At 45.6% G+C, this 26,248-nt stretch overlaps 1 protein-coding gene across 6 annotated transcripts; it reads right to left on the bottom strand.

Moving 5' to 3' along the window:
* Window positions 1-1,044: 1,044 nt before the first annotated feature.
* Window positions 1,045-26,232, bottom strand: LOC125148776 (probable 2-ketogluconate reductase). 6 transcript variants are annotated; one of them, XM_047827033.1, is made up of 7 exons: window positions 26,156-26,225; window positions 10,754-10,857; window positions 9,565-9,949; window positions 8,540-8,711; window positions 6,910-7,088; window positions 3,925-4,021; window positions 1,045-1,219 (listed from the first exon to the last, which is right to left on the bottom strand). In XM_047827033.1, the coding sequence occupies exons 3-7, from the start codon at window positions 9,944-9,946 to the stop codon at window positions 1,045-1,047; spliced, it is 1,005 nt and encodes a 334-aa protein (XP_047682989.1). In that variant the 5' UTR covers window positions 9,947-9,949; window positions 10,754-10,857; window positions 26,156-26,225. The 6 variants fall into 6 exon arrangements, with proteins under 6 accessions (XP_047682989.1, XP_047682990.1, XP_047682993.1 ...); XM_047827034.1 differs by lacking the exon at window positions 26,156-26,225 and adding an exon at window positions 11,960-12,034; XM_047827037.1 differs by lacking the exon at window positions 10,754-10,857 and having other exon boundaries at window positions 26,156-26,232.
* Window positions 26,233-26,248: the final 16 nt, after the last annotated feature.

Below are 26,248 nucleotides of genomic sequence, written 5' to 3'. Positions count from 1 at the left end.
GCGCCGGGGCGGGGCGACGTGGGGCGGGGCGACGTGGGGCGGGGCGACGTGGGGCGGGGCGACGTGGGGCGCGCGTGGGTCTGAGCGGAAGCGAGCTGAGTGTGGCGAGTTTGAGAACGCGGTGTCACCTGGAGGGGGCGACCCGCTTGTAGAGCGACATTGGGCGGGGCGACGCGCCTCCGGGGACACTAGGGGAGCGTGTTCTGCGTGCATAGCGGGGCGGGGTCTAGAGGCCGGGGAGAGGCGCTGTGAGGCGACGGCCCGCCCCCGAGCGCGGCTGGCGGCGTTCGTGGTGGTGAGCACTGGGGCGGGCCGGGAGCGCGGTTCATGCTCCCTCACGGAGCTGGGGAGGGCGCATCGCAAGGCCCGTGCCCCTTCCCCGCCCTGTCGCGTGAGGAAGGCAGGGGGGCGGCTTGAGCGGCCTCGGGCGCCGGCAGTGGAGCCCCTGCCGCCTCGCGGGTCTCCCCTCCGCTCCAGAAAGGAGGCGCGCCCATTCCGGGGCCTGCCCGCAGACCCCGGCTCGGTGCCCCGCGCTCCTGTCGCCCCCACCAGCGGGCCAGGCCCCCATTCCGGGACGCCGTTCCCGCGGAAGCCCCGGAGCTTCGAACCGCACGCGCGCGCGGCACGCAGACGGTGCTCAAAAACTGCCGGTGGAATAACGGAAAAAAACGAGGGGTTCGGGCTCCAAGTGTCACGGGTACTGGGGTCCGAGGAGCTACGAGAGTTTAACGGGACGGAAGGCAGCGTGGCCCACTGGGAAACGCGCAGACCTGGCCCAGGGTTTTCATCCAAGACCGAGTATTTGCAGGCTGCCGGGACCTCAGACAGGGAATTCTCTGTGCTTCATTATGAAAACGGGGGGACTTCGCTCAGAGCGGCCTGGAGGCTGCGGCGGGAATGGAAGAGAAGCGCCTGCCAAGTTCTCAACAAATGTTACCGCTGTTCTTAAGGCTTTTCGCCCAAAAGAGTATTAATCTGCATGATGGGCTTTAACGTAGATACACAAAACTAGATTTTTTTTTTTTCCATTTAATCTGCCACGTGTCATGCCACGGAATTATCCCAGTTCAGTCGCACTTCATTAGGAATGGGAAGGCCGTGGAGGGAAGCCAGGATGCTTGCAACCAAATTTTCCATCATCTGTCGCCTGGCTTGATGAGTAGCACTCCCAGCGTGAGGTGTCAGAGTGACGTTCTCCAACTTCAATAAAGGATGATCTCTGAAATGCAGATTAATGAAAACTATTCCACATTGTCTGCTCTAATTCCATACTCTGGGTTTCTAGCCCCACGCTGAGAAGGGGCCTTATGGCATATTCTAAATTATACCTAGGTATGACCACCACTCATCTAACCCCACTATGGGGGGCCCAGCATTTTTTGGGTGCAAAACATGTATCCTAATGGCACCCCGGCCATTAGCACACAATAGCACAACATATGTGGTGGTTTAGACAACACTGGTCCACAAAAATGAAAAGGCTCCCGGGGATATGGGTGCTAGTCTAGGCATCATGCGATAAGCTGAATGTGCCTTTAGTGAGTGGTGGCATTCAGAGGGAAAATATTTATGACCTAGAATTAGATGAGAGGGAGTTCTCTCCCAGGAAGAAGGGAGAGGATGGGAGTCAGCCTGGGAACATAAGGAAGTGTTAGTGAAGTGATCCACCAGACTGAAACGATGGAAAACGCTAGAAACCAGCATGATGAAAGGGCAGTCACCTGCCCAAACAGGACCTCTTGACTTTTAATTCAAAGCCCAAAGCAGACAGGCAGCAGTAACCCTTAATCGTACCTGAGGCTCAAGGAGCACACCTCTGGGACTTCCCCCCAAACCTGTGGAAGTTCTTTGGGGCACTTGTAATTTATACCAACACTCTGTCCTTGCCCCCAGAATTGACTGAAATTAAGATACAGCCTAGAACACAGCAAGGATAGGAGCTATTCTGAAAAACAAACAAACAAACAAACAAAAAAAAACCCACTTCTGTCCTCCTAATAGGAAGGAGGTGCGCCCTACTATAACAGCACATATTGGAAACCAGTCTCAGTATGACACAGTGAATTGAGACAGGGTGACTGGTTTTGTCTCTCAACTGACTTGGAACTCAGAAATAACTGAATCATGGCCAATTGTAACAACACCTGTCCATAATATGAGGTGTATAGGCAAGAGCCAACTCTGTTAAGAAGGCGTAGCAAATACCTCTGTAACTGTCACTGGTTTGTTATATAATAAAACTGAAAACTAGTGAATGAAGCGAATAAAATCTCATCTTGGCAGACTAGCCAACAGGTGAGCATTAGACTTGTAGGTTTCTAAGTTGACAACTGTCTAAAATGCTCAAGTTTCTTAATTTACATTGAAAAAAATTTCTATTCTACGTTAGTGGTTCCCAAACATTTGGTTTTAGGACCTCTTTACCCTCTTAAAATTGAGAACCACAAAGAACATTTGTTTACATGGGTTGTATCTATCAACATGCACTATGTTAGAGATTAAAAATAAAAAAATTTTAATACAATAACCTTGAAGCACACATTTCATTAGTTGTCAGAGTGATAATCACATGTCATTAGTCTCTGGAAAACTCCACTGTACAATGTACCGAAACATGAGTGAAAAGGTAAATAACATCTTACAATATTGTGAAAATAATTTTGACTTCACATAATAATAATTTTGACCCCTTGAAAGGGTCTCCAGACCATGTTTTGAGAAAGGCTGTTCTAGATAAACTATCGTTTTTCTCAGAAATGTAAGTTCTATGGTCAATCTTGATAAACTTAGATATTAAATTTGGTTGTAATGGCAAACATTCAGACAGTAATTTGTTTACCAGACAAATCAAAGCTGGAGGAATCAAACCTGGGAATCGCTAGCTTAACGAATGACAGAATCAAGACTGTAGTCCTAATGGGCTGGATCAATGGGTCAAAACACACAAGCAAATGGCATTAAATGCACAGAAGTGTAAAGCTCCACACATGTACTTAAAGAACAATTGGAAGAATAATTTAAGTTCTTGCTGACTAAAAACGTAATGAACTAAGGGTGCAATGAGGCTGCTGATACAACTTCTGAGCAAGTTTTCTGCATGGTCAGGCCACAATGTGGACACTATGTTCCATTCCTGAGAGCACATTTTCAAAGGCCCTTTAAAACTGCAGTGCCAGAAGGCAACAATAATGACCAGGTGTCTGGAAATGCTATCATTTAGGCTGTGATTGAAGGATATTTAGGGGGGAATAAAAGAAGAAACAGGGGCGCCAGGGTGGCTCAGTCAGTTAGCCATCTGACTTCAGCTCAGCTCATGATCTCACGCACGATTCATGGGTATGAGCCCCGTGCTGGGCTCTGTGCTGACAGCCTGGAGTCTGCTGCATATTTTGGGTCTCCCTCTCTCTCTGCCCCTTCCCTGCTCACAGTCTGTTTCTCTCTCTCAAAAATAAAGAAACGTTAAAAAAAATTGTTTTTAAAGTAAGATGAAACACAGTGGTTGTCTTAAAACACAGAAGGTGTGTAAGAGAGGAGAATGATCAGGGGCAAACTGGAGTCAGTGGGTAAGGGAAGGACTATTTTGGTTTGATCTGAGCAAGAATATTCTGTACAGTCTCCATCCATGGGGACTGCTGCCTGTGGGCCTGGAGCTCCCTGTCCACGGAGGTGTTGAAACAGACATCTGATGATCTGCAGGACTGGACAGGCCACCAGAGCCCTTCTCCGGCCCCTGCATGGCCAAGACTCGACTACAGGTCTGTGACAACACATCTGAAAAAGGCCAAAGCAGTGACTATTTGAGGACACCCTACGTGGACCAGGAGGAATGACCGTTGGGGACTGCCCTGCGTGGACCAGGAGGAATGACCACTGAGGACAGCCCTACGTGGACCAGAGGATGTAGATTCTGTCCAGCTTTCTTACCTGGGCAGGGGCTCCGGGTGCGTCACGTCCAGTGCTGCTCCTTTAATAACCCCAGTCTGAAGAGCCTGCACCAGGGCGTCCTGATCGACTAACAGACCTGTGTCAACAAGACAGTTCCTCTGCAGTCGCCACCATTAAGAGTACATGGGATAGATGCTTTGGTCACATTAGCCGCTATTCCAAACACATCCTGATCTTGTCAAAGGTCTGACAAAGAGCACGTGAGTGTCATTCTGCCAGTTCATCATCAGACATTGTGAGCCCACCACATACTAGGCAGCGCACTCAGGCCTTCACCGAATCCTCCACTAACCTGGCAAAGTCAATATTCATTTTATACTTGAGGAAACTGAGGCCCTTAGGTTACAAACACCCAAAGTCACACAGCTTCTAACATATAGACTCAGATCTGAGCCCAGGTTTGTTTGACCTCAAGCCGGGGCCCGTCTCATTTTATTACACCACCTCCCAGCACCACCTAGGAGTTCAGGCTGAGGACACAGCCCCCAGATAGCTGTATATGCACACGAAAAAACTAAGCCACAAGCACGATCCTGTAACTGTCATTTCAAATACAGAAAAGCAGGACATGTTTGAGTAGAAGCTGAGAAGAAAGCCCTTTCCTTCCAGCAGAGCCCTGCAAGGGGCCCAAAGACTGAGGGTGCCTCCTTTCTGCTGACGGGCTGGGAGCGGCCGGCCCGCCGGTCGGGACACAGCCCTGGTATGCTGGTGCTGCTGGGGGAGAAGCCCAGTCCCCGAGGCTTTCCTGGGGCGTTTGCTTCTCCAGAATCTGTAGTGTGCTCGCCAGCCTCTGACATTCCTGAAGGTACCTAATACGCACTGGTCCTTCCTGCTCACCTAGACGGCCTGAATTTTCAGAGAACTCTGAAGCATATTATCTCTGAAGCATATTGTTGGTCTTTCAACAATTGTTTTAGAGTTCTTGGACCCGGTTCCAAAGTCGGGGTAGGGAGGGTCCCACACACACACAAGCTCAGGCAGTTCTCGGGACACCTGCAGGGTGCCTGCGGATTCTGACACTGTCCACCCGGAGGCGGCATCAGATCCTGCACAGTAAGGGCTCAGTCCTGTAACACGCCCCCACCCCGACTTCGGACACCGGTCGGAAGTCCCAGGCTGTTTGTTACTCGTGCTTCTGACCAACTGGCAACTTGCTGCCGCGGCTCACAGAACTCAGGGGAACACTGCCGCTCACCTGGTGGCTCAAGGAGGTGACAAAGGCTAAGAATCAACCGCCAGAGGAAGAGATCATAGGGACAGGTCTGGGGAAAGGCTGTGGGGCTTCCATCCCTCCCCGCACAGCACTCTTCCCGATCTCCAGAAGCTTCTGAACCCGGTCCTTTGGCATTTTTACCGAGGCTTCTTTGTATAGCCACAGTTGATTAGATCTTTGCCCATTGGCTGATTCAGCCTCCAGCCCCTCCCCTCCCTGGGAGTCGGGGGTGTGACCGGAAGTTCCCATTGGCTGATTCAGCCTCCAGCCCTTCCCCTCTCCACAGAGGTCGGGGGTGGGGCTGGAAGGGCCAACCTTCTTTTTTTTTTTTTTTTTTAGTTTTTTTTTTCAACTTTTTAAATTTATTTTTGGGACAGAGAGAGACAGAGCATGAACGGGGGAGGGGCAGAGAGAGGGAGACACAGAATCGGAAACAGGCTCCAGGCTCCGAGCCATCAGCCCTGAGCCTGACGCGGGGCTCGAACTCCCGGACCGCGAGATCGTGACCTGGCTGAAGTTGGACGCTTAACCGACTGCGCCACCCAGGCGCCCCAGGAAGGGCCAACCTTCTGATCACATGGTTGGTCATCCTGGCAACAGCCCCGCCCTTGAGTGGGGTCCAGCCGACTCCATTAACAAAAGACACCTTTATCACTCTCAACACTTAGTCAATTTGGTGAGGAAAGAGCCAGGAATTATGGATGAAAACCACAACTGAATGACCAAATATGTATTTCTTACAAATTACACTATCTCATGTGGCAAGCATTGTTTTCCTTGTTTTACAGATGATACACGGGTGGCTGTTGTTAGTCATATGTACTCTGGCCCCCCACCCCACAAAGGTGAGTGGCCTGGATGTCTGATGTCAGCACTGATCCTCTACTCTTTATAAATGTCACACCAGCCCACAATATTTGGTATCAGCACAGGGCCAACTCCCTCTTGCCTGTAAACACAAAGCACTACATAAATGCCAAATAACCAAACTAACACTGTTATTTATTTTTTAAAGTAAAGTATCAGAGGGGCGCCTGGGTGGATCAGTTGGTTAAGCGTCCAACTCTTGATTTCAGCTCAGGTCATGATTTCTCAGTTCCTGAGTTCCAGCCCCGAGTCGGGCTCTGTGCTTGTGCTAACAGTGTGGAGCCGTTTGGGTTTCTCTCTCTCCCTCTCTCTCTCTCTCCCTGTCCCTCCCCTGCTTATGTGTTCTCGCTCTCGCTCTCTCTAAAAATAAATAAACTTAAAACCAAAAGTGAAGGGGTACCTGGGTGACTCAGTTGGTTAAGCATCTGACTATTGGTTTTGGCTCAGGCCACACTGGGCTTCACGCTGACAGTGCAAAGCCTGCTTGGGTTTTTCTCTCTCCCTCTCTCTGCCCCTCCCTGCCTCGTTCTCACACTTAAAAGAAATTTTTTTAAAGTGAAGGCTCAGAAACTGTATCCCCATAAATTTTGCTTAATCACACCTAGAAGACCAAACTGTGATGCCCCAAAGTAGATGCCCTAATTGGGATGTGAAAACCCCATACTGTACTATTCTCATCCTTTTTGTTACTAATTTGAGGCTCGAAATGATGTGAAAACAAAAATCAGAAATATTTCTAAATAGACACTCCCTTGAGCTCATCACCCGCCAGTGCACACGGACTCTCTGGGCCCACAGCTGTCCAGGAGAAAGTCGAGCTGGGCCGACTTTGCAGACTTTGCAGCCCTGCGGGCCTCCGCACAGACCGTGGCGCAGGCAAGTACCTCTGCCGATGTTGACGAGAATGGCAGTGGGCTTCATCAGATTCAGCTCCCTCTTCCCAATCAGCCTCTGGGTCTGGGGCGTCAGGCTCACGGCCAACAGCACAAAGTCCGATCGCTGAAGCAGGTCATCCAGACTCTCACAGTAAGTGGCCCCAACAGCCTCCTCCTCCTCTAATTTTCTATGAAGGGGACAAGGAAGAAACACCATGTTCTCCAGTCAGGACTTCATCACGGCACCTCAGGAAGGAGTTTCTGAGGGGAGCCAAAGACTGGGCCTGTTGCTGCTGGGTCCAGGATCCTCTCCCACCATGGAAACACTGGGGGCCCCTCGGGACCTCTGAGGCGAGGCCTCTGGGTCTGCAGAATTGCACCCCACATTGAAGCTCCTTGCGGCCAGGAGCTTCTTCTCATTTGAGCCCCCAGAGACAGGTGTGAGCCTGACTGTGCATCGGACATGCACTCAGCAACGACAGAATATTACTGGCAGGAAGTGGGTCCCACTCCCAAGTAAGAGCAGGAGTGTGTACTTCTGTGACCACAGAGCATTGCTGAATGCAGCAAACCCATCACAGTCTCTAGAAAACAAACAAAACAGGAGAGGGCCTTGGAACGTTGCCTATGAAACGCAAAGCAAAGACCCAAGGGTCCGATGCAGGCAGGATTTGTTTAACTCCTGCTCTGGCCATCCCAAACAACTGATTATTCAACAGAAATTCCAAGATCCCGGAGGCCACAGCATGCCGGGTAACCTCCACTGCTATGCAAATATGGAATACATATATGGAATACAAAACACATGTTTGGGTCAGGGGACAGCCCAAAGGAAAGATGAATACGTTGCCCACACCACACACCTTGTCCTGGGAGAACCCTGGCCTCTGTGCCTGCGTGTTCATCACAAGGAAAGTCGTCACATCTACCTAAGTCCCTCCACTGCCCATGGTGCAAACAGTGACTGAAAAATGGGCACAGTTCTAATACACAATCTCTCAGCTCCCCGTACATCCACAAACTGCTCACCGGCCGGAAATGTGTTCCATGTGCAGTGGGAAGCCAGTAAAGGTTGTAAACAATGGCCATCATCTGGCTGGTTTGCAAGGAGAGTGGGAGGTTCAAGAGCAGATGTGAGCAGACTGTTAGGAGAATATGTATTTCAGGTGAGAAAGGATGGGGCCTGAGCCCAGTGGCATCGATGAGGTGAGAGAGAACAGGCAGGTCTGAAGGCTGTTTGGAGACAGAATCAGTAAGACCGGGTGTCAGGCTGAGGGAGGAAGTGCACATAAAGGAACCAAATTGCTCAGTGGGTATGGAAAGCTTCCTTGAAAAAAAACACTTTAGAAATTAAAAAAACAAAAAACAAAGCTGTGAGTTAAAATCTCTTTTTTGGTGAAAATTTTCAATAAAAAAGTCACAGCCACATTCCTAGGTAATCATAAAAATATCACAATTTTTGTGACAATCAGTCTTTTTTTTTTCTTTTTCTTTTTCTTGACAATCAGTCCTATTTTTTGGAGAGAAAGAGTAGGAGAGTCTTATGAAAAACAGAGGGCTCCTATATCCAAGCCATTTTAAGGCAGTGATGGTATACGTTCTGCTCAGTTAATTTCAAGTCCATTTTCCGAATGTTTACCTGCGTTTCCTATTGTGATACAGAATCTTCATTTCGAATGCTCTGGCCCTCTGAGCAATCTTATAGCCAATGCTGCCCATGCCGATGATTCCCAGAGTGGCCCCTGTAACTTCTTGACCCATCCAGTTTGTAGAAAAGTTCTCTGTATCCGGTGCAATAGCCAACCTATGACCTAAAATATACAAGGGACAGAGTGGTCAGAGCGGATGTCACCAGACACAGAAATCCACAACCTTACTGGGGCAGAGTAGTGAGTTAGAGGGTGCCTGTGGCAGACACAGCCCTCATGCATCTCTTGACAGAAGACAAGGGTTTCTGCAAGGGGTGAAGGAAAGGGACAAAGACGGTTTCCTCATAACAAAACCAGAGCGTCCTGGTGCAAAGCTTTGAAATACCAACTTCTTTTACATTACGGCAGGATTTCTGGTTAAAACTTGCTGGTGTTGGTATGTTGGTGTGTGTGCATGTGCGTGAACCTGCAACCAGAATCCGAACCAGAGCCTGATTCCTGTCTCCTCTTTCCTCAAGCCTCTTCGTCAAAGCTTCATCTTCCTCTTTGCTCAGAGCTCCATCAGGAGGATTGGGGGACTGAGGGGTGTTGAACTGCTGCCCTGCCTTTCCTGGGGATATTCCCAGAGATGTCCCCTGTGTGGAGAGGTCAGATTCTGCCTATTCGCTCGTGGGTCTTTAACCAAGAGTAGCATGCTGACTGACCAAAGAATCACCCCAAGGGCATTTCCATAGTAATTTCGATGTTGAAATTACTCCACACACACGTTTACTGCCTGTGAATGAGAGGAATCTGGTGGGGGAGAAAATAGCCGATATGTGCTGGGAAGCTGGGCTCAGGCACTAAGTACGCGGCAAAAGACTGAAAGTGACCAATTCTCAAGTGCAACAAAGTCCTGGAAGAAATCAGGGCCCAGGAAAGACCTGTAGTTTGAAGATAACATTATGTAATCATCTGCGTTAAGTATCTGTCATCTGCTCTCTTTGGAAAACCAGCATCTCCAAGGCCTGGGTACCTTCCACGACTCTGCGAGCTGCGGCCAGCAGTAAGGCCATCCCCATGTCTGCTGTGGGACTGGAAACCGCCTGTGGTGTGTTGGCCACCTTCACACCACAGCTGGCAATGAGCTTCAGGTCCAGGTGATCTAGACCTGCTCCTGCACTGGCAATTATCTTCAAGGAGGGCAGACTCTGCAGGAGCTCCTGGGTAACGGCTGGCTTTCCGCCCCAGATGTATACAGCTTGGACCTTTGGACCGAATCGTGTGTTATTTTCCAAAAATTCTTGCAGAGTAATGAGAGTAAAGTGTTTCTGCAGATCTCCAATGTGATCCTCACATATACCATGAGGTCCTTCCAATCCAGACACCAAAATGCCAGGTAAGTCCTGATCCCCCATGGCCTGCAGGAAGAGAAGCACAATTTCTGCTGTCAAAGACAGTCTTTAAGAGACAATCAATATGCTCCTCTGTTGCTCTTTTAAGGTTCTGAGCACCAATTTCCAAGTCCCCCACCCGCAACTCCAAGCAGTTCTCAGGATCCCAGCAGCGTGTCCCAGAATTCAATTCAATTCTGACACTATCTACCAGAGACACCATCACATCCTACGGGTTAAGGACTCTGTCCTATAAGATGCCCCCTCCCAGCCCCCACCTTCAGACTCTAGTCACAGGTACCAGGTACCTGTGCCTCTGACCAACCGGCAGCCGATTCTGCAGAATCCTTCGATTCTGTTAACTTGTCGAGAGTCTCACAGAGCTCAGGGGAAGGCTGACCTGTGCTTACCGGTTCCTTAAAGATACAAAGAGTGTGTAGCAACACGCAGATGGGAGAGATCCACAGAGCGAGGTGCCCAACTCGAGTTTCAGCCCTTACGGAGCCTGGGGCCCGGCCCACCGGCACACGGAAGAGTTGGGGTGCCGAAGTGTGGGCCGTCTCCAGAAAAGGCTTTTATAGAGGCTTCTTTGTATCCCCACCATTTATTAAATCATTGGCCATTGGCCGATTCAGCCTCTAGCCCCTCCCCTCTCCAGGAGGTCGGGGGTGGGGCCGGAAGTTTCCATTGGTTGATTCAGCTTCCAGCCCCTCCCCTCTATGCAGGCGTCTGGGGTGGGTCTGGAAGTTTCCATTGGCCAATTCAGCCTCCAGCCCCTCCCCTCTCCGCAGGGGTGGGGGGTTGTGCCGGAAGTTCCAACCCTCTGATCACCTGCTTGGTCGTCCTGGCAATAGCCCCGCCCTTGAGTGGGGTCCAGAAGTCTCCTTCATTAAGACATCCTTGTCACCTTTCTGGCTCTGAAGTGTTCCCAGGAACTATGGATGAAGACCAAATATATCTGAGAAGTAGTTTGGTCCTCTGAACGATGAAATATGTATTTCTCATAAATCATTATATTGCAGTTACTCTAGATTTTCTAAATTACATCAACACTGGGATTCATTTTATTTCCTGGACAAGTCCCTAAAAAACCTGAAGGACAATAGACCCACCCCTCTGAAGTTACCAATGTCTCCATCACACCCACTTTCCTCCCTATTCTGCCTGAGTCTTTATTTCTGCCCTTCAGCTGTGATGGCAGCCTCTCAGGTGGCCTCCAAAGTCCTCCTCCTGTTAATCACACCTTTGTGGGACCCCCAACCCCGGTGCTTCTAGTGAAGAGAATATGGCAGAAGCCACGGGAGGTCACAGCTTGGGCTCTCTTCCTCCCTCTCCAGGGGGGAGCCAGGGCCAGGCCGGAGGCTTCCCTGTGCAGAGGCCTACATGAATGAGCTTGGAAGCTGATCTGAAGAGGCCTGACACCAGCCTGGCGAGCCTTGAGGTGACCACAGCCCTGGCCAACCCTCAATTAAAGTTTCATAAGATCTGGGCAGAACCACCTGGACAAGCTACTCCTGGATTCCTGACCCAAAAACCTGGGAGGTCATAGAGTTTGTTTTTACAGCCACTGGAATTTAGGAAAATTTGTTATGTATGCAGCAATAACTAATACAATTGGCCATTTTTTACTGTGAAAGTAAAAGATGTATGTTATTGTCTGCAAAATGGACTAAAGGTTTTATTTATTTTTATTAAGATGACTATTTATTTTATTTTTTTAGTTTTCTTTAGTTTTGAGAGGCAGAGAGAGACAGAGTGTGTGTGTGGGAGGGGCAGAGAGGGAGACACAGAATTTGAAGCGGGCTCCAGGCTCTGAGCTGTCAGCACAGAGCCCGACACGGGGCTCAAACTCACGAACCATGAGATCATGACCTGAACTGAAGCCAAATGCTTAACTGACTAAGCCACACAGATGCCCCAAGTTTCACTATTTCTACCTCAAGAGCATAAAAAAGCTCTTAACCACTGACTTGCAAAAAGTGAGTATTACCAGTAGTCACAAAAGATTATTTTAAGTTTTATTACTGTCCAACCTACCCAGGGTGCTCCATCAAATTCAGACCAGCAAGAATCCAAATTGCCAGAATCTCTGCTGTATTCAGTTGGAAGTTATTGTATTAAAAAAATAAGAATTTGATAAAACTGGATTTAATTTTTAATTAAATTCATAACACATTTAAGTTATAAATGTTATTTAATTATTTATAACACATGCAAGTTATAAAAATAATAATAAAATGAGCCCATTAAGTGCCGCCAAGCTTAATAAATGTACCACTACCATTACCACTCCCTGCTGCTCAAGAGGTATCCCCTACTTGGAATTTAATGATCTCCAAGCACACCTTGGAGATATTGCAAGTCTGGTTCCAAACAAACCACTGCAATAAAGTGAATATCGCAATACAGCAAGTCAAGTGATTTTTATTTCCCAGTGCATATAAAAATTATGTTTACACTATACTGTAGCCTATTAAGTACGCAAGAGCATTATGTCTAAAAAAAGTTCATACCTCAATTTGAAAAGCTTATTGCTAAAAAATGTTAACCATCACTGAGCTTTCTGTGAGTCATCATCTTTTTGCTGGTGGAGGGTCTTGCCTCGGGGTTGACGGCTGCTGACTGATCAGGGTGGTGGTTGCTGAAGACTGAGACAACCACGACAATTTCTTAAAACGAGACAGCAGTGAAGTTTGCCACACCACCTGACTCTTCCTTTCACAAACGATTTCTTTGTAGCCTACAATGCTATTTGATAGCATTTTACCCACAGTAGAACTTCTTTCAAAATTGGAGCTAATCCTCTCAAATCCTGCTACTGCCCTATCAACTAAAGGTATGTCATCATATTCTAAATCCTTTGTTGTCATTTCAACAATTTTCACAGCACCTTCACCAGCAGTAGATTCCATCTTGAAAAACCAACATCTTTGCTCATCTGTAAGAAGCAACTCTCCACTGGTTCAAGTTTTACCATGAGATGGCAGCAGTCCCGTCTGCAGGCTCTACTTCTCGTTCTAATGCTATTTCCACCACATCTGCAGTTACTTCCTCCACTGAAGTCCTGGACCTCTCAGTGTCATCCATGAGAGCTGGAGTCAATGGCTTCCAAACCACTGCTAATGTTGATATTTTGACCTCTTTCATGAATTATGGATTTTTTAAAAATGCTAATTCCAGTGTAGTTAACATACAGTGGTCTATCAGTTTCAGGTGTACAATATAGTGATCCAACGGTTCCATACAGTACTCAGTGCTCATCAAGTGTTTTTATCCCCTTCACCTATTTCACCCATCACCCCATCCAACTCCTCTCTGGTCACCACCAGCATGTTCTCTATAGTTAAGAGTGTTTGGGGGGCGCCTGGGTGGCGCAGTCGGTTAAGCGTCCGACTTCAGCCAGGTCACGATCTCTCGCGGTCCGTGAGTTCGAGCCCCGCGTCGGGCTCTGGGCTGATGGCTCAGAGCCTGGAGCCTGTTTCCGATTCTGTGTCTCCCTCTCTCTGCCCCTCCCCCGTTCATGCTCTGTCTCTCTCTGTCCCAAAAATAAATAAACGTTGAAAAAAAAATTTTTAAAAAAAATAAAAAAAAAATAAAAAAAAAAGAGTGTTTGGGGCACCTGGCTGGTTCAGTTGAAAGAGCATGTGACCCTTGATATCGGGGTTCTGAGTTTGAGCTCCATGTTGGGTGTAGAGACTACTTAAACAGACAAACTTTTTTTAACTTTTTTTTAAAAAAGGAGTATTTTGGTTTGTCTTTTTTTCCCTTTGTTCATTTGTTTTGTTTCTTAAGTTCCACATTTTAAATTTTTTTTTTTTTCAACGTTTATTTATTTTTGGGACAGAGAGAGACAGAGCATGAACGGGGGAGGGGCAGAGACAGAAGGAGACACAGAATCGGAAACAGGCTCCAGGCTCTGAGCCATCAGCCCAGAGCCTGACGCGGGGCTCGAACTCACGGACCGCGAGATCGTGACCTGGCTGAAGTCGGACGCTTAACCGACTGCGCCACCCAGGCGCCCCCTTAAGTTCCACATTTGAGTGAAGTTATTATATGGTATTTGTGTTTCTCTGACTAGTTTATTTCACTTAGCTTTATACTTTCTAGATCCATCTATGTTGTTGCAAATGGCAACATTTTGTTCTTCTTAATGGCTGAAAAATATTCATATATATATGAATATGTGATATATATATATATATCATATCTTCTTTATCCATTCACTTATCAATGGACACTTGGACACTTGGATTGCTTTCATAGTTTGGCTATTGTACATAATGTTGCAATAAACATAGGACAAATCCCTTTGAATTAGTGTTTTTGTATTCTTTGGGCAAATACCCACTAGAGCAATTCCTGAATCATAAGGTTTCAGTAATTAATTTTTTGAGGAACCTCCATTCTGTCTTCCCTAGTGGCTGCACCAGTTTGCATTCTCACCAACAGTGCACGAGGGTTCCTTTTTCTCCACCTCCTCACCAATACCTGTTGTTAAGTCTTGTTTTTGATCTAGTCATTCTGACAGGTATGAGGTGATACCTCATTGTGGTTCTGATTTGCATTTCCCTCATAATGAGTGATGTTGAACCTCTTTTCATGTGTGTGTTGGCCATCTGGATATCTTCTTTGGAGAAATGTCTGTTTATGTCTTCTCATTTTTTAATTGGATTGTTTTTTGGGTGTTGAGTTTTGTGTGAGTTCCTTATATATTTTGGATACTAACCCTTTATTGGACATGTCGTTTGCAAATATCTTCTCCCATTCAGTAGGTTGTCTTTTAGTTTTGTTGGTTGTTTCCTTTGCTGTGCAGAAGCTTTTTGTTTTGATGTAATCCCAACAGTTTATTTTTGCTTTTGTTTCCCTCGCCTCCGGAAACGTATCTAGAAAGATGTTGCTGTGACCAATATTGGAGAAATTACTGCCTGTGTTCTCTTCTACGATTTTTATAGTTTCAGGTCTCACATTTAGGTCTTTAATCCATATTGAGTTTATATTCGTGTATGGTGTAAGAAAGTGGTCCAGTTTTCCCAGCACCATTTCCCAACACCAAAGAAGAGACTGTCTTTTTTCCCATTGCATATTCTTTCCTCCTTTGTTGAAGATTAATTGACCATATAAATGCGGGCTTACTTCTGGACTTTCTATTCTGTTCCATTGATCTATGTGTCTATTTTTGTGTCGGTAACATGCTGTTTTGATTACTACAGCTTTGTCATATAACTTGAAGCCTGGAGTTTTGATACCTCCAGTTTTCTTTTTCTTTTTCAAAATTGCTTTGGCTATCTATTCAGAGTCTTTTGTGGTTCCATACAAATTTTAGGATTGTTTATTCTAGTTCTGTGAAACATGCTGTTGGTATTTTGGTAGGGATTGATTTAGATTTGTAGATTGCTTTAGGCAGTGTAGACATTTAACAGTATTTGTTCTTCCAATCCACAAGCACAAAATGTCTATTTCTTATGCATCATCTTCAATTTCTTTTATCAATGTTCTATAGTTTTCAGAGTACAGGTCTTTCACCTCTTAGGGTAAGTTTATTCCTAGGTATTTTATTTGGGGGGGGGGAACACGAATTGTTTTAAATTTTTTATTCAGTTTTGAGAGAGTGCAAGCAGGGGAGGGGCAGAGAGAGGGAGACAGAGGATTTGAGGTGGGCTCTTTGCTGACAGCAGCAAGACCAATGTGGGGCTCGAACTCATCGTCTGTGAGATGGTGACCTAAGCCGGAGTCGGAAGTTCAACAGACTAAGCCACCCAGGTGCCCCGAATCATAAATGTTCTCAATGGCATCTAGAATATTAAATCCTTTCCAGAAGGTTTTCTATTTACTTTGCCCACATCCCTCAGAAGAATCACTATCTATGGCAGGTATAGCCATACAAAATGTATTTCTTTTTTTTTTTTTTAACATTTATTTATTTTTGAGACAGAGAGAGACAGAGCATGAGCAGGGGAGGGTCAGAGAGAGAGGGAGACACAGAATCCGAAACAGGCTCCAGGCTCCGAACTGTCAGCACACAGCCCGACGCGAGGCTCGAACTCACGGACCGCGAGATCATGACCTGAGCCGAAGTCGGACGCCCAACTGACTGAACCACCCAGGCGCCCCAAAATGTATTTCTTAAAAAGATCTGAAAGTTGAAATTATCCTTGATCCGTGGTCTACAGAATGGATGTTGTGTTCGCAATCAGGAAAACAACACTAATCTCATCGCACATAGCCATCAGGGCTCTTGGGTGACCAGGTGCATTGTCAATGAGCAGCAATGTTTTAGAAGGAATCTTTTTTTTCTGAGTGGTAGGTCTCAACAGTGGATTTAAACTATTTAGTGAACCATTTTGTAAACAGGTGTGTTGTCATCCAGGCTTTGTTGTTGCATTTCTAGAGCAGGCAGAGTACATACAGCATAATACTTAATGATTTTCAGAAAGGACAATGAGCACTGGCTTCAACTTAAAAGTCACCGGGGACTTTAGCCCCTAACAAGAGAGCGAGTCTGCCTTTTGAAGTGTGAAGCCAGGCATTGACTTCTCTCCAGCTTAAAGTCCTAGATGGCATGTTCTTCCAACAGACGACTGCTTCATCTACATTGAAAATCTGTTGGTTAGTAGCCACCTTTGTAAATTATCTTCACTAGATCTTCTGGAGAATTTTCTGCAGCTTCTACATCAGCACTCGCTGCTTCACCTTATACTTGTATGTTATCGAGATGACTTCTTTCCTTAAGCCTCAGAGCCAGCCTCTGCTAGCTCCAAATTTTTCTTCCGCAGCTTCCTCACCTCTCTCAGCCTCCACAGAACTGACAAGAGTTAGGACCTTGCTCTGGATTAGGCTTTGGCTTAAGGGAATGTCATGGCTGGTTTCACTTCTATCCAGACCAAGCTTTCTCTGTATCGGCAATAAGGCTGTTTTGCTTGCTTAACATTTGTGAGTTCACTGGAGCAGAACTTTTTAACTTCCTTCAAAAACTTTCCTTTGCATTCACAACTGGACTGTTTGGCACAAAGACGCCTAACTTTTGGTCTACCTCAGCTTTTGAAACGCCTTCCTCACTAACCTTAGTCATCTCTAACTTTTGATTTAAAGTGAGAGTCGTGCGACTCTTCCTTTCACTTGAACACTGAGAGGCCAGAGTGTTATTAACGGGCCTAAGCTCAATATTGTGGTGTCTCAGGGAATAGGGAGGCCGGTGGAGACGGAGAGAAATGGGGAATGGCCAGAGGGCGGAAGAGTCAGGGTACACACTTTCGCCAACGAAGTTCACCACCTTATACTGTAATGGAACCCACGTGTCTGCCCAGCACACAGCAGACACAAACACTGAGACAACAAGTATGCAGCCAGGAAAGAGTTTGCCGGAGGGGCAGCCAAACAAAGACGTGGAGGACAACCTCCCCGTCCGTCTCCCCAAAGGAGGGGTCGGAGACATGTAAAGGCACACAAAAAGGTCTGGGCGCAAAGTTGCCGCTGTGCGGATTATCCGCAGTCTCCCTTTGGTTACTGGTTTCAATACGGGCACAGATCACGGTGCTCCAAAACATTACAAAAGTAACATCAAAGATCACTAATCACAGATCACCACGACAAATACAATAATGAAACAATCTGGACTATTGCGAGAATTACCAAAACACGAAAGACTGGAAGTGAGCAAACGCTGCTGGAAAAATGGCACCGACAGACTTGCCACAGACCTTCCATGTGTACAAAATGCAGCATCTGTGGGGCACCTGGGCGGCGCAGTCGGTTAAGCGTCCGACTTCAGCCAGGTCACGATCTCGCGGTCCGTGAGTTCGAGCCCCGCGTCGGGCTCTGGGCTGATGGCTCGGAGCCTGGAGCCTGTTTCCGATTCTGTGTCTCCCTCTCTCTCTGCCCCTCCCCCGTTCATGATCTGTCTCTCTCTGTCCCAAAAATAAAATAAACGTTAAAATGCAGCATCTGTGAAGTGCAGTAAAACAAGTGTGCCTCCAGATAGATAAGAGAGAGAGGTAAAAGTAGCCTAAACAGCATGTGGCTTGGTTTGGCATATTTTTGCATTTTATGTTCACGGAATTACACCTTGTGTAGCCTTTGGTGATCTGCTTCTTCTAAGTTTATTAGTCTGTGAGATTCATGCCTGTTTATATGTGGAGGTACACTCATTCCTCTTTACAGCTATATGTGCCAATTAGTACACCTCAGTTTATCCATTTTCCTGCAATGGGATAATTGCATTTCTCTTAGTATAAGGTTGAGCATTGGCCACTTTCATAGAGAACATACTCTATAAATTGGAGAGTTTCTCCCAAGAGTTCAACTCGGGTCCCTTCAGCAGGTCTGGACACAGAGATTTCTACAGCTAAGCAAACTTTCACTACTAGGTGACAGGTTCTTTCCCTCCTGACCATCTCCTACCCAAAGTGAGGAGGTCTTGGGGTACCTGCGTGGCTCAGTAGGTTAAGCGTCTGCCTTCAGCTCGGGTCATGACCTCACAGTTCCTGAGTTCGAGCCCTGCGTTGGGCTCTCTGCTGTAGCACAGAGCCCGCTTCAGATCCTCTGTCTCCCTCTCTCTCTCTCTGTCCCTCCCCAATTCTCTCTTTCTCTCAAAAATAAGTAAATAAAAGCTTTAGAGGGGCACCTGGGTGGCTCAGTTGGTTGAGCGTCTGACTTCGGCTCAGGTCACAATCTTGCTATTGGTGAGTTCGAGCCCCGCGTCAGGCTCTGTGCTGACAGCTCAGAGCCTGGAGCCTGCTTTGGATTCTGTGTGTCTCTCTCTCTGCCCCTCCCCTGCTCCTTCCCTCTCTCAAGAAAAATAAACATTAAAAAAATTTTTTAAAGTGAGGGATTCTTTTGGGGCTCCTTTGCTTGGCTTGAGGTGGGGTGGAATACCCCTTTCTTTTCCAAAGGGAAGAGAATGCACATGGCAATACACATGTGCACAGCTTCCTCCAAAGAAATGATGTCACACTGTTCCCCAAAACATTTTTGCACTTCCTCTTATGTATCCTAAGGAGTGATGGACAAACAATATGCAAATTATTCTTTCCTCTGCAAGATATGGAGAAAGGCAGTGTGGCCTCTTGCTCTGAAACATGTAAGCATTTTATTTTATTTAAAAAATTTTTAAGTTTATTTATTTTGAGAGAGAAAGCACAAGGGGGGAGTGGCAGAGAGAACCCCAAGCAGGCTCCACGCTGTCAGTGAAGAGCCTGATGTGGGGCTGGAACCCACAGACTGTAGGATCATGACCTGAGCCGAAATCAAGAGTCAGATGCTCAGCCGACTGAGCCACCAAGGCGCCCCTGAAACGTGTAAGCATTTTAAATCATTTATTTTCAGTTTGGGGCCTCTGCTGAAATTTGAGAGAGAGGAAAGTCTCACTTTAACATTGTCTTACATCTGACTTAAAACATTTTTTCTTTTAAAAATGAAAATTCCTCTGGGAGGGTTATAAGGCTCTCCAGTCACTTTTCATCAGTAACAATTAGTTCAGTCAAATTGCTCTCTTCCTCAACTTAGGCCAGTTGCTCTGAAGAAGGGGCACTCTGTTTAGACACATGTATCCTTTCACAATTCGACACACAGGGACACCTGCTCCTTCCAAATATCTGTCTTGCTCTTGAGAATTCCAGAAAACAATACTTAATGCTTATGTTTAGTCATTTTTTAAATGAAGAATTCAATTTCTAACGATAAGATGTAATTCAAGCAGTCTGATTCACTCAGAATGATTTAGCCTACTTATTTCCATTTTCTAGATGATCGGATATGTTGTGAATGAATGGAAGGAAAGATGAGGAGCTTTGGCCAAATAACCAATTTTTCTTGCCTATATTGTTGGCTTTTCAATTCAGTCTATGGGGCCACTATCAGCAAAATCAAACAAAGACAACAAGAAAACTACACACTGATATGTCTTACGAATTAGACGCAAAATCTTCAAAAAACACTAGCAAACTTATTCCAGCAATATATTGTTAAAAGCTAATGTGACCTAATAGGATTTTTCCAGGAATGCAAATTTGATTTAACATACAAAAGTCAATGGAATACTCCATATTAAGGGAATAAAAGACAAAACCCACATGATCATCTCAACAGAGGCATAAAAAGCATTTCACAAAACCTAACAACTTTTCATGAGAAACAAGACAAAAAACTCTCAACAAAATAAGAACAGAATGTCCTCAACCTCATAAATGGCATTTGTGAAAAACCCGTAGCAAGCCTCATACTTAATAGTGAAAGTCTCAATGCTTTCCCCCTAAAATCAGGAACAAGAGATGCTTGCTGTCACCACTTCTATTCAACATTGTACTGCACGTCCCAGCCAGGGCAGTTAGGCAACGAGAAAAAAACCATCCAGACTGAAAAACAAGAAGTAAAACTGTGCTTATATCCAGATGGCAAGATCTTATATAGGGAAAATCCTAAGGAATGCAAATAAAGAACTTTTCCAAGTAATGAATGGTTCACCAAGATTGCAGAATGCAAGATCAGTATACAAAAACCAATCGTATTTCTGGGGCGCCTGGGTGGTTCAGTTGGTTAAGCCCCCGACTTCAGCTCAGGTCATGACCTCACGATTCTTAAGTTCCAGCCCCACATCGGGCTCTCTGCTTTCAGCACAGAGCCCACTTTGGATCCTCTGTACCCGTCTCTCTGCCCCTTCCCTGCTCTCAAGCACATGCGAGCTCTTTCTCAAAAATAAACAGGAGAAAATAATAATAATCAATTGTATTTCTATACACTAGTCATGAATAATCTGAAAATATTTAAAATAACAATTCCATTTAAATATCATCAAAAAGAATACTTAGGGATAAATTTTACCTCCTCCTAAAAAAAAGTGCAAGATGTGAACACTGGAAAATATAAAAGTTGTAGAAATAAAGAAGACCTACATAAATGGAAAGACATCCTATAACCATGGAAGACTTAACATCATTAGGATGGTAATATGGTATTCTCTAAATGGTGTACAGAGTTAGCACAATCCCTATCAAAATCCTAGGTACCTTTTTTTTGCAGAAATTGACAAGCTAATCCTAAAGTTCACATGGAAATGCAAGGGACCCAGAACAGCCAAACCAATCATGAAAAGGAATAAAGTTGGAGGACTCACATGTCCTAATTTCAAGACTTACCACAAAGCTACACTAATCAAGACAGTGTGGTACTGACATAAGGCTAGACATATAAACCAATGGAATAGAACTGAGAATCCAGAAATATATCCTTACATTTAAAGTCAATTGATATTCTGGAATGGAACAAAAAAAACCCAGAAATGGACCCACAACAGTATGGTCAATCAATCTTTGACAAAGCAGGAGAGTATCTAATGGAAAAAAGACATCTCTTCAGCAAATGGAAATGGGAAAACTGGACAGCAACATGCAGAAGAATGAAACTGTACTGATAGGGAGAAGTCTGTTATAAGACGGCTGACAGGACAGGGGGATTCCAGTCCCTGCCTAAAGACTCCCCTTCCGGGTTTTTCTTCCCATCCCACTTGCCACACTCCAACAGATTATAAATCATCCGGCTGCTGATGCTCTGGGCTCAGACCTCTGGAGAATGATCTCCTCTGAGCCCACCGGTGTAAACTAAACCTCCTGCCTTCCAAGATCTCCAAGTGCTGCTTGGTTCTTCTGCCGGCTGATCCAGACCAGTTTCCAAAACAGTACCACTTTCTTACACCATACACGAAAGTAAATTCAAAATGGAAGAAAGACCTAAATGTGAGACAGGAAACCATCAAAATCCTAGAGGAGAAAACAGGAAAAAATCTTTGTGACCTCAGCCAGAGCAACTTCTTTCTAGACACATCGACAGAGGCAAGGGAAACCAAAGCAAAAATGAACTATTGGGACCTCATCAAGATAAAAAGCTTTTGCACAGCAAAGGAAACAACAAAAGGCAGCCCATGGAATGAGAGCAGATATTTGCAAATGACATATCTGATAAAGGGTTAGTATCCAAAATATATAAAGAACTTATCAAACTCAGGGCGCCTGGGTGGCTCAGTTGGTTAGGTGTCCAGCTTCAGCTCAGGTCATGATCTCACGGCTTGTGAGTTCGAGCCCCACGTCAGGCTCTGTGCTGACAGCTCAGAGCCTGCAGGCTGCTTTGGATTCTGTGTCTCCCTCCCTCTCTACCCCACCCCTGCTCATGCTGTCTCTGTCTCTTTCTCAAAAATAAATAAGCATTAAAAAAAATACCAAAAAAAAAAAAACCCATATCAAACTTAAAACCCAAAAAACAAACAATCCAGTTAAGAAATGGGCAGAAGACACAAATAGACTTTTTTTCCAAAGAAGACATCCAGATGGCTAACAGACACATGAAAAGATGTTCACATCACACCTGTCAGAATGGCTAAAATTAACAACACAAGGCACAACAGATGTTGATAGGGATGCAGAGAAAGGGGAACCCTCTTGCACTGTTGGTGGGAATGCAAACTGGTGCAGCCGCTCTGGAGAACAGTACGGAGGGTCCTCACAAAGTTAAAAACAGAACTACCCCATGACCCAGCAATTGCACTACTAGGTATTTACCCAAAGGATACAAAAATGATGATTCGAAGAAGACACATGCACCTCAATGTTTATAGCAGCATTATTAACAATAGCCAAACTATGGAAGGAGCCCAAATGTCTATCAACTGATGAACGGATAAAGATGTGGTGGGATGCATCTCAAGGTTCATGAGACCGAACCCCACGTTGGGCTCCATGTTGACAGTGTGGAGCCTCCTTGGGATTCTCTCTCCCCCTCTCTCTGCCCTTCCTCCAGTCATACATATGCATGTGTGTGCATGCTCTAAGTGAAAAAAAAAAAAAAAAAGACGTGATGTATGTATATACAGTAGAATATTGCTCAGCTGTCAAAAGGAATGAAATCTTGCCATTTGCAATGATGTGGATGGAGCTAGAGTGTATTATGCTAAGTGAAATAAGTCAGAGAAACACTAATACCATGATTTAACTCATATGTGCAATTTAAGAAACAAAACAGATGAACATATGGGAAGGGGGAAGAAAAAAGAAGGAAACAAACCATAAGAGACTCTTAAATAGAACAAACAGGATTGCTGGAAGGACATGGGTGGGGGATGGGCGAGATGGGTGATTGGCATTAAGGAGGGCACTTGTCATGTTGAGCAGTGGGTGTTACATGTAAGTGACAAATCACTAAATTATACTCTTGAAAACAGTATTACACCATATGTTAATTAACCAGAATTTAAGTAAAAATTTGAAGAAAAAATATAATATTTAAAACTATTTTCAATTAGGGCCACCCACTGGTGGTGGCAAATGAAAATTTTGATGATCAAGCTTAAAACCTATGAACGTGGTTCATACTCAAATAAAGAAAACAATGGAAATTTTTAAAACAGCATAGAGGTTCAAACCTGCTTTGCCATTTACTAGCTGGTTATCTTGGAAAAGATACGGAAACACTTGGGGGTCTGGTTTCTCCATGCAGTCATTTCATCTGGGGATGATAACCATAGCACAATTATCTTATAGGGCTGTTGTGTGGGTTCCATGTTCCCACACAGAGTTCCCCTATAGAGTACTGTGAAGAGTGCCTGGCACATCATATTGTGTTTGTTAGCATGGAAAATAAAAATATTTAAAAATTTAAAAATAATATAAAACAATAAAGTCAATTGATTTTCAATAAGGGTGCCAAAGCAATTTCATAGGGAAAGAATAATCTTTCCAAAAAATGGTACCAGAACAACTGGATGGCCACATGCAAAAGAATGAAGTTGGACACCTTATACATAAAAGTTAACTCAAAGTGATCATAGACCTAAATGTAAAAGTTAACAGGGGCACCTGGCTGGCTCAGTCTGTGGAGCATACAACCCTTGATCTCCAGGTCTCAAGTTCAAGTTCCACATTGGCCTAGAGCTTACTTAAAAAAAAAGGTTAAAATTATAACACTCTCAGAAGAATGCAGGAGGAAATGTTCACAACCTTAAGTGAGGCAATGGTTTCTTAGATATGATACCAAATGCACAAACAACTAAATAGACGAATTGGACCTCATGAAAATTTAAAACTTTTGTGCTGCAAATGATAGCAATAAAAAGTGAAGTCAATCAACAGAATGGGAAGAAATATTTTTAAATCATATACCTAATGAAACTCTTAAAACTCAATAATAAGGGAGGCTCAGTCTGTTAAGCATGCGACTCTTGGTTTCAACTCAGGTCATGATCTCATAGTTCATGAGAGGTGGAGCCCCTTGTTGGGATCTGCACTGAGTGCACACAGCCTCCCTGGGATTCTCTCTGTGTGCCCCTCTCCCTCCTCTCTCTCACAAAATAAATAAATAAACTTTAAAAAAACTCAATAATAAACATAAGTAATCCATATTTTTATTGGGCAAAGGATATGAACAGACATTTCTCCAAATGGAGAAAAAGTACATGAAAAATGCTCTCTATATTGCTAACCATCAGGGAAATGCAAGTCAAACAACAGTATCACTTCATATCTACCAGGATGTCATAATAAAAAATACACAAATAACAAGTGTAGGTAAAGATGTGGAGACATCAAACCCCTCACACATTGCTGTTGGAAACGTTAAAAGGTGCAGCCACTTTTGAAAACAACTTGCAATGCCACAAAATGTTAAACGTACTCGCTATAAGACAAAATGATTCCACTCATATATAGTCAGAGAAATAAAACTCATATCCATACAAAAATTTATACACATTGTTCATAGCAGCATTATTCATAATAGCCAAGAAATGGAAACAACCCAAATGTTAATTAGCTGATAAATAAAATGCAGTGTATCCATACAATGGAATGTTAACCATCAATAAAAAGGAACTAAGTCCTGACGGCTGCTACAATATGAACCTTAAGATCATTATGCTAAATGAAAGTAGTCACGGGGGCGCCTGGGTGGCTCAGTTAATCACCCCACTTCAGTTCAGGTCATGATCTCATGATTCCTGGGTTCGAGTGCTCAGGGATTCAGCTGTGCTGACATCTTGGGGCCTGGAGCCTGCTTCCGATTCTGTGTCTCCCTCTCAAAAACAAATAAACATTAAAAAAAAATTTTTTAATTAAAGACTACATACATTTCCATTCGACCCCTTGAGATGTCTAGAATAGGCAAATCTGCAGAGATGGAAACAGGTTAGTGGTCATGAGGGAAATGGCAATGATGCCAAATGGGTACAAGATTTTTTTCAGGATGATGAAAAAGTTCTAAAAATAGATCATAATGTTGGTCCCACACTTTTTTATTTTTTTGAGAGCGAGACAGAGAATGAGAATCCCAAGCAGGCTCCATGCTCAGCAGGGAGCCCCCACACAGGGCTGAATCCCATGATCTGGGGTCATGACCTAAGCCAAAATCAAGAGTCCAAGGTTCCAGGTTCCACGTTCCACCAGCTGAGCCACCCAGGCCTCAAGGTTCCACAACTCTGGAGAAAAACCACCTTAACTTGAATGAATGAAATCTTGTAGCATGCAAATGAGATTGCAGCAGAATTTGTTAACAAAGAATTATTATCTGGAGGTGGATGTTGCACCACAACACGAAGGGGCTTAGTGCCGCCGAGCTACAAGCTCAGCTCAGGTGGTGCTGTCGGAAGGGTAACTTCCACGTTGGCTCTATCTCACTGCAGGATCTGACCCTCCGCGGGGAGTGCTCTTCTGAACACATCGGTTTCACACGTCAATCAACTGCATTTATGTCCAGAAAGCAGGATCACCCTGATTAATTTGGGGACCTGGTGTGGGAGTGAACAGGACAAGCCTTTCTCCCGATGTCATCCTCTGTGTCCAGCGGTCCTCCAACCCCCAGTCACGGGGGTCATCTCTGTCCATCCCGTCCCCCCTCCCCCCCGAGTCACGGGGATCCTCAGTCCAGCTCCCATTCCCACACCTCAGGTCAAGTGGTCCTCTCTGTCCAGTCCCTCCCCCGCAGTCACGGGGATCCTCAGTTCAGTACCCCCTGCCCACCCCCCCCCCCCCCGCCCGCCCGCCCAGCGTAGCGGGCGTCCTCTCCGTCCAGACCCGAACCCTTCTCGTTGGTCCGGTCGGCCCCCTCCCACCCCCGGGGTCACCGTGGCGGCGCGGTGAAGTTGGGTCTCTGACGGTCCCGACTGGGACCGACAGCAGGTCTGGTAAAGACAGGCTCCTCTCAACCGCGGCGGCTCCCCGGGAAAACCCCGCTAGCGCGGCCCACGCGGAGACCACCTACCCGCCCGCGCACCGCCAGCGCGCGAACTCCAGACCCCCGGCTCCGGACGTCGCGCCCAGCTGCGCCGGACGCGCGCCGCACGTCGGCGGGCAC

This window comes from Prionailurus viverrinus, chromosome D3 (assembly GCF_022837055.1).
Source record: "Prionailurus viverrinus isolate Anna chromosome D3, UM_Priviv_1.0, whole genome shotgun sequence".
Taxonomy (NCBI): domain Eukaryota; kingdom Metazoa; phylum Chordata; class Mammalia; order Carnivora; family Felidae; genus Prionailurus; species Prionailurus viverrinus.
The sequence above is the reverse complement of the archived record's forward strand: the minus strand, read 5'-3'. Positions and strand labels throughout refer to the sequence as shown.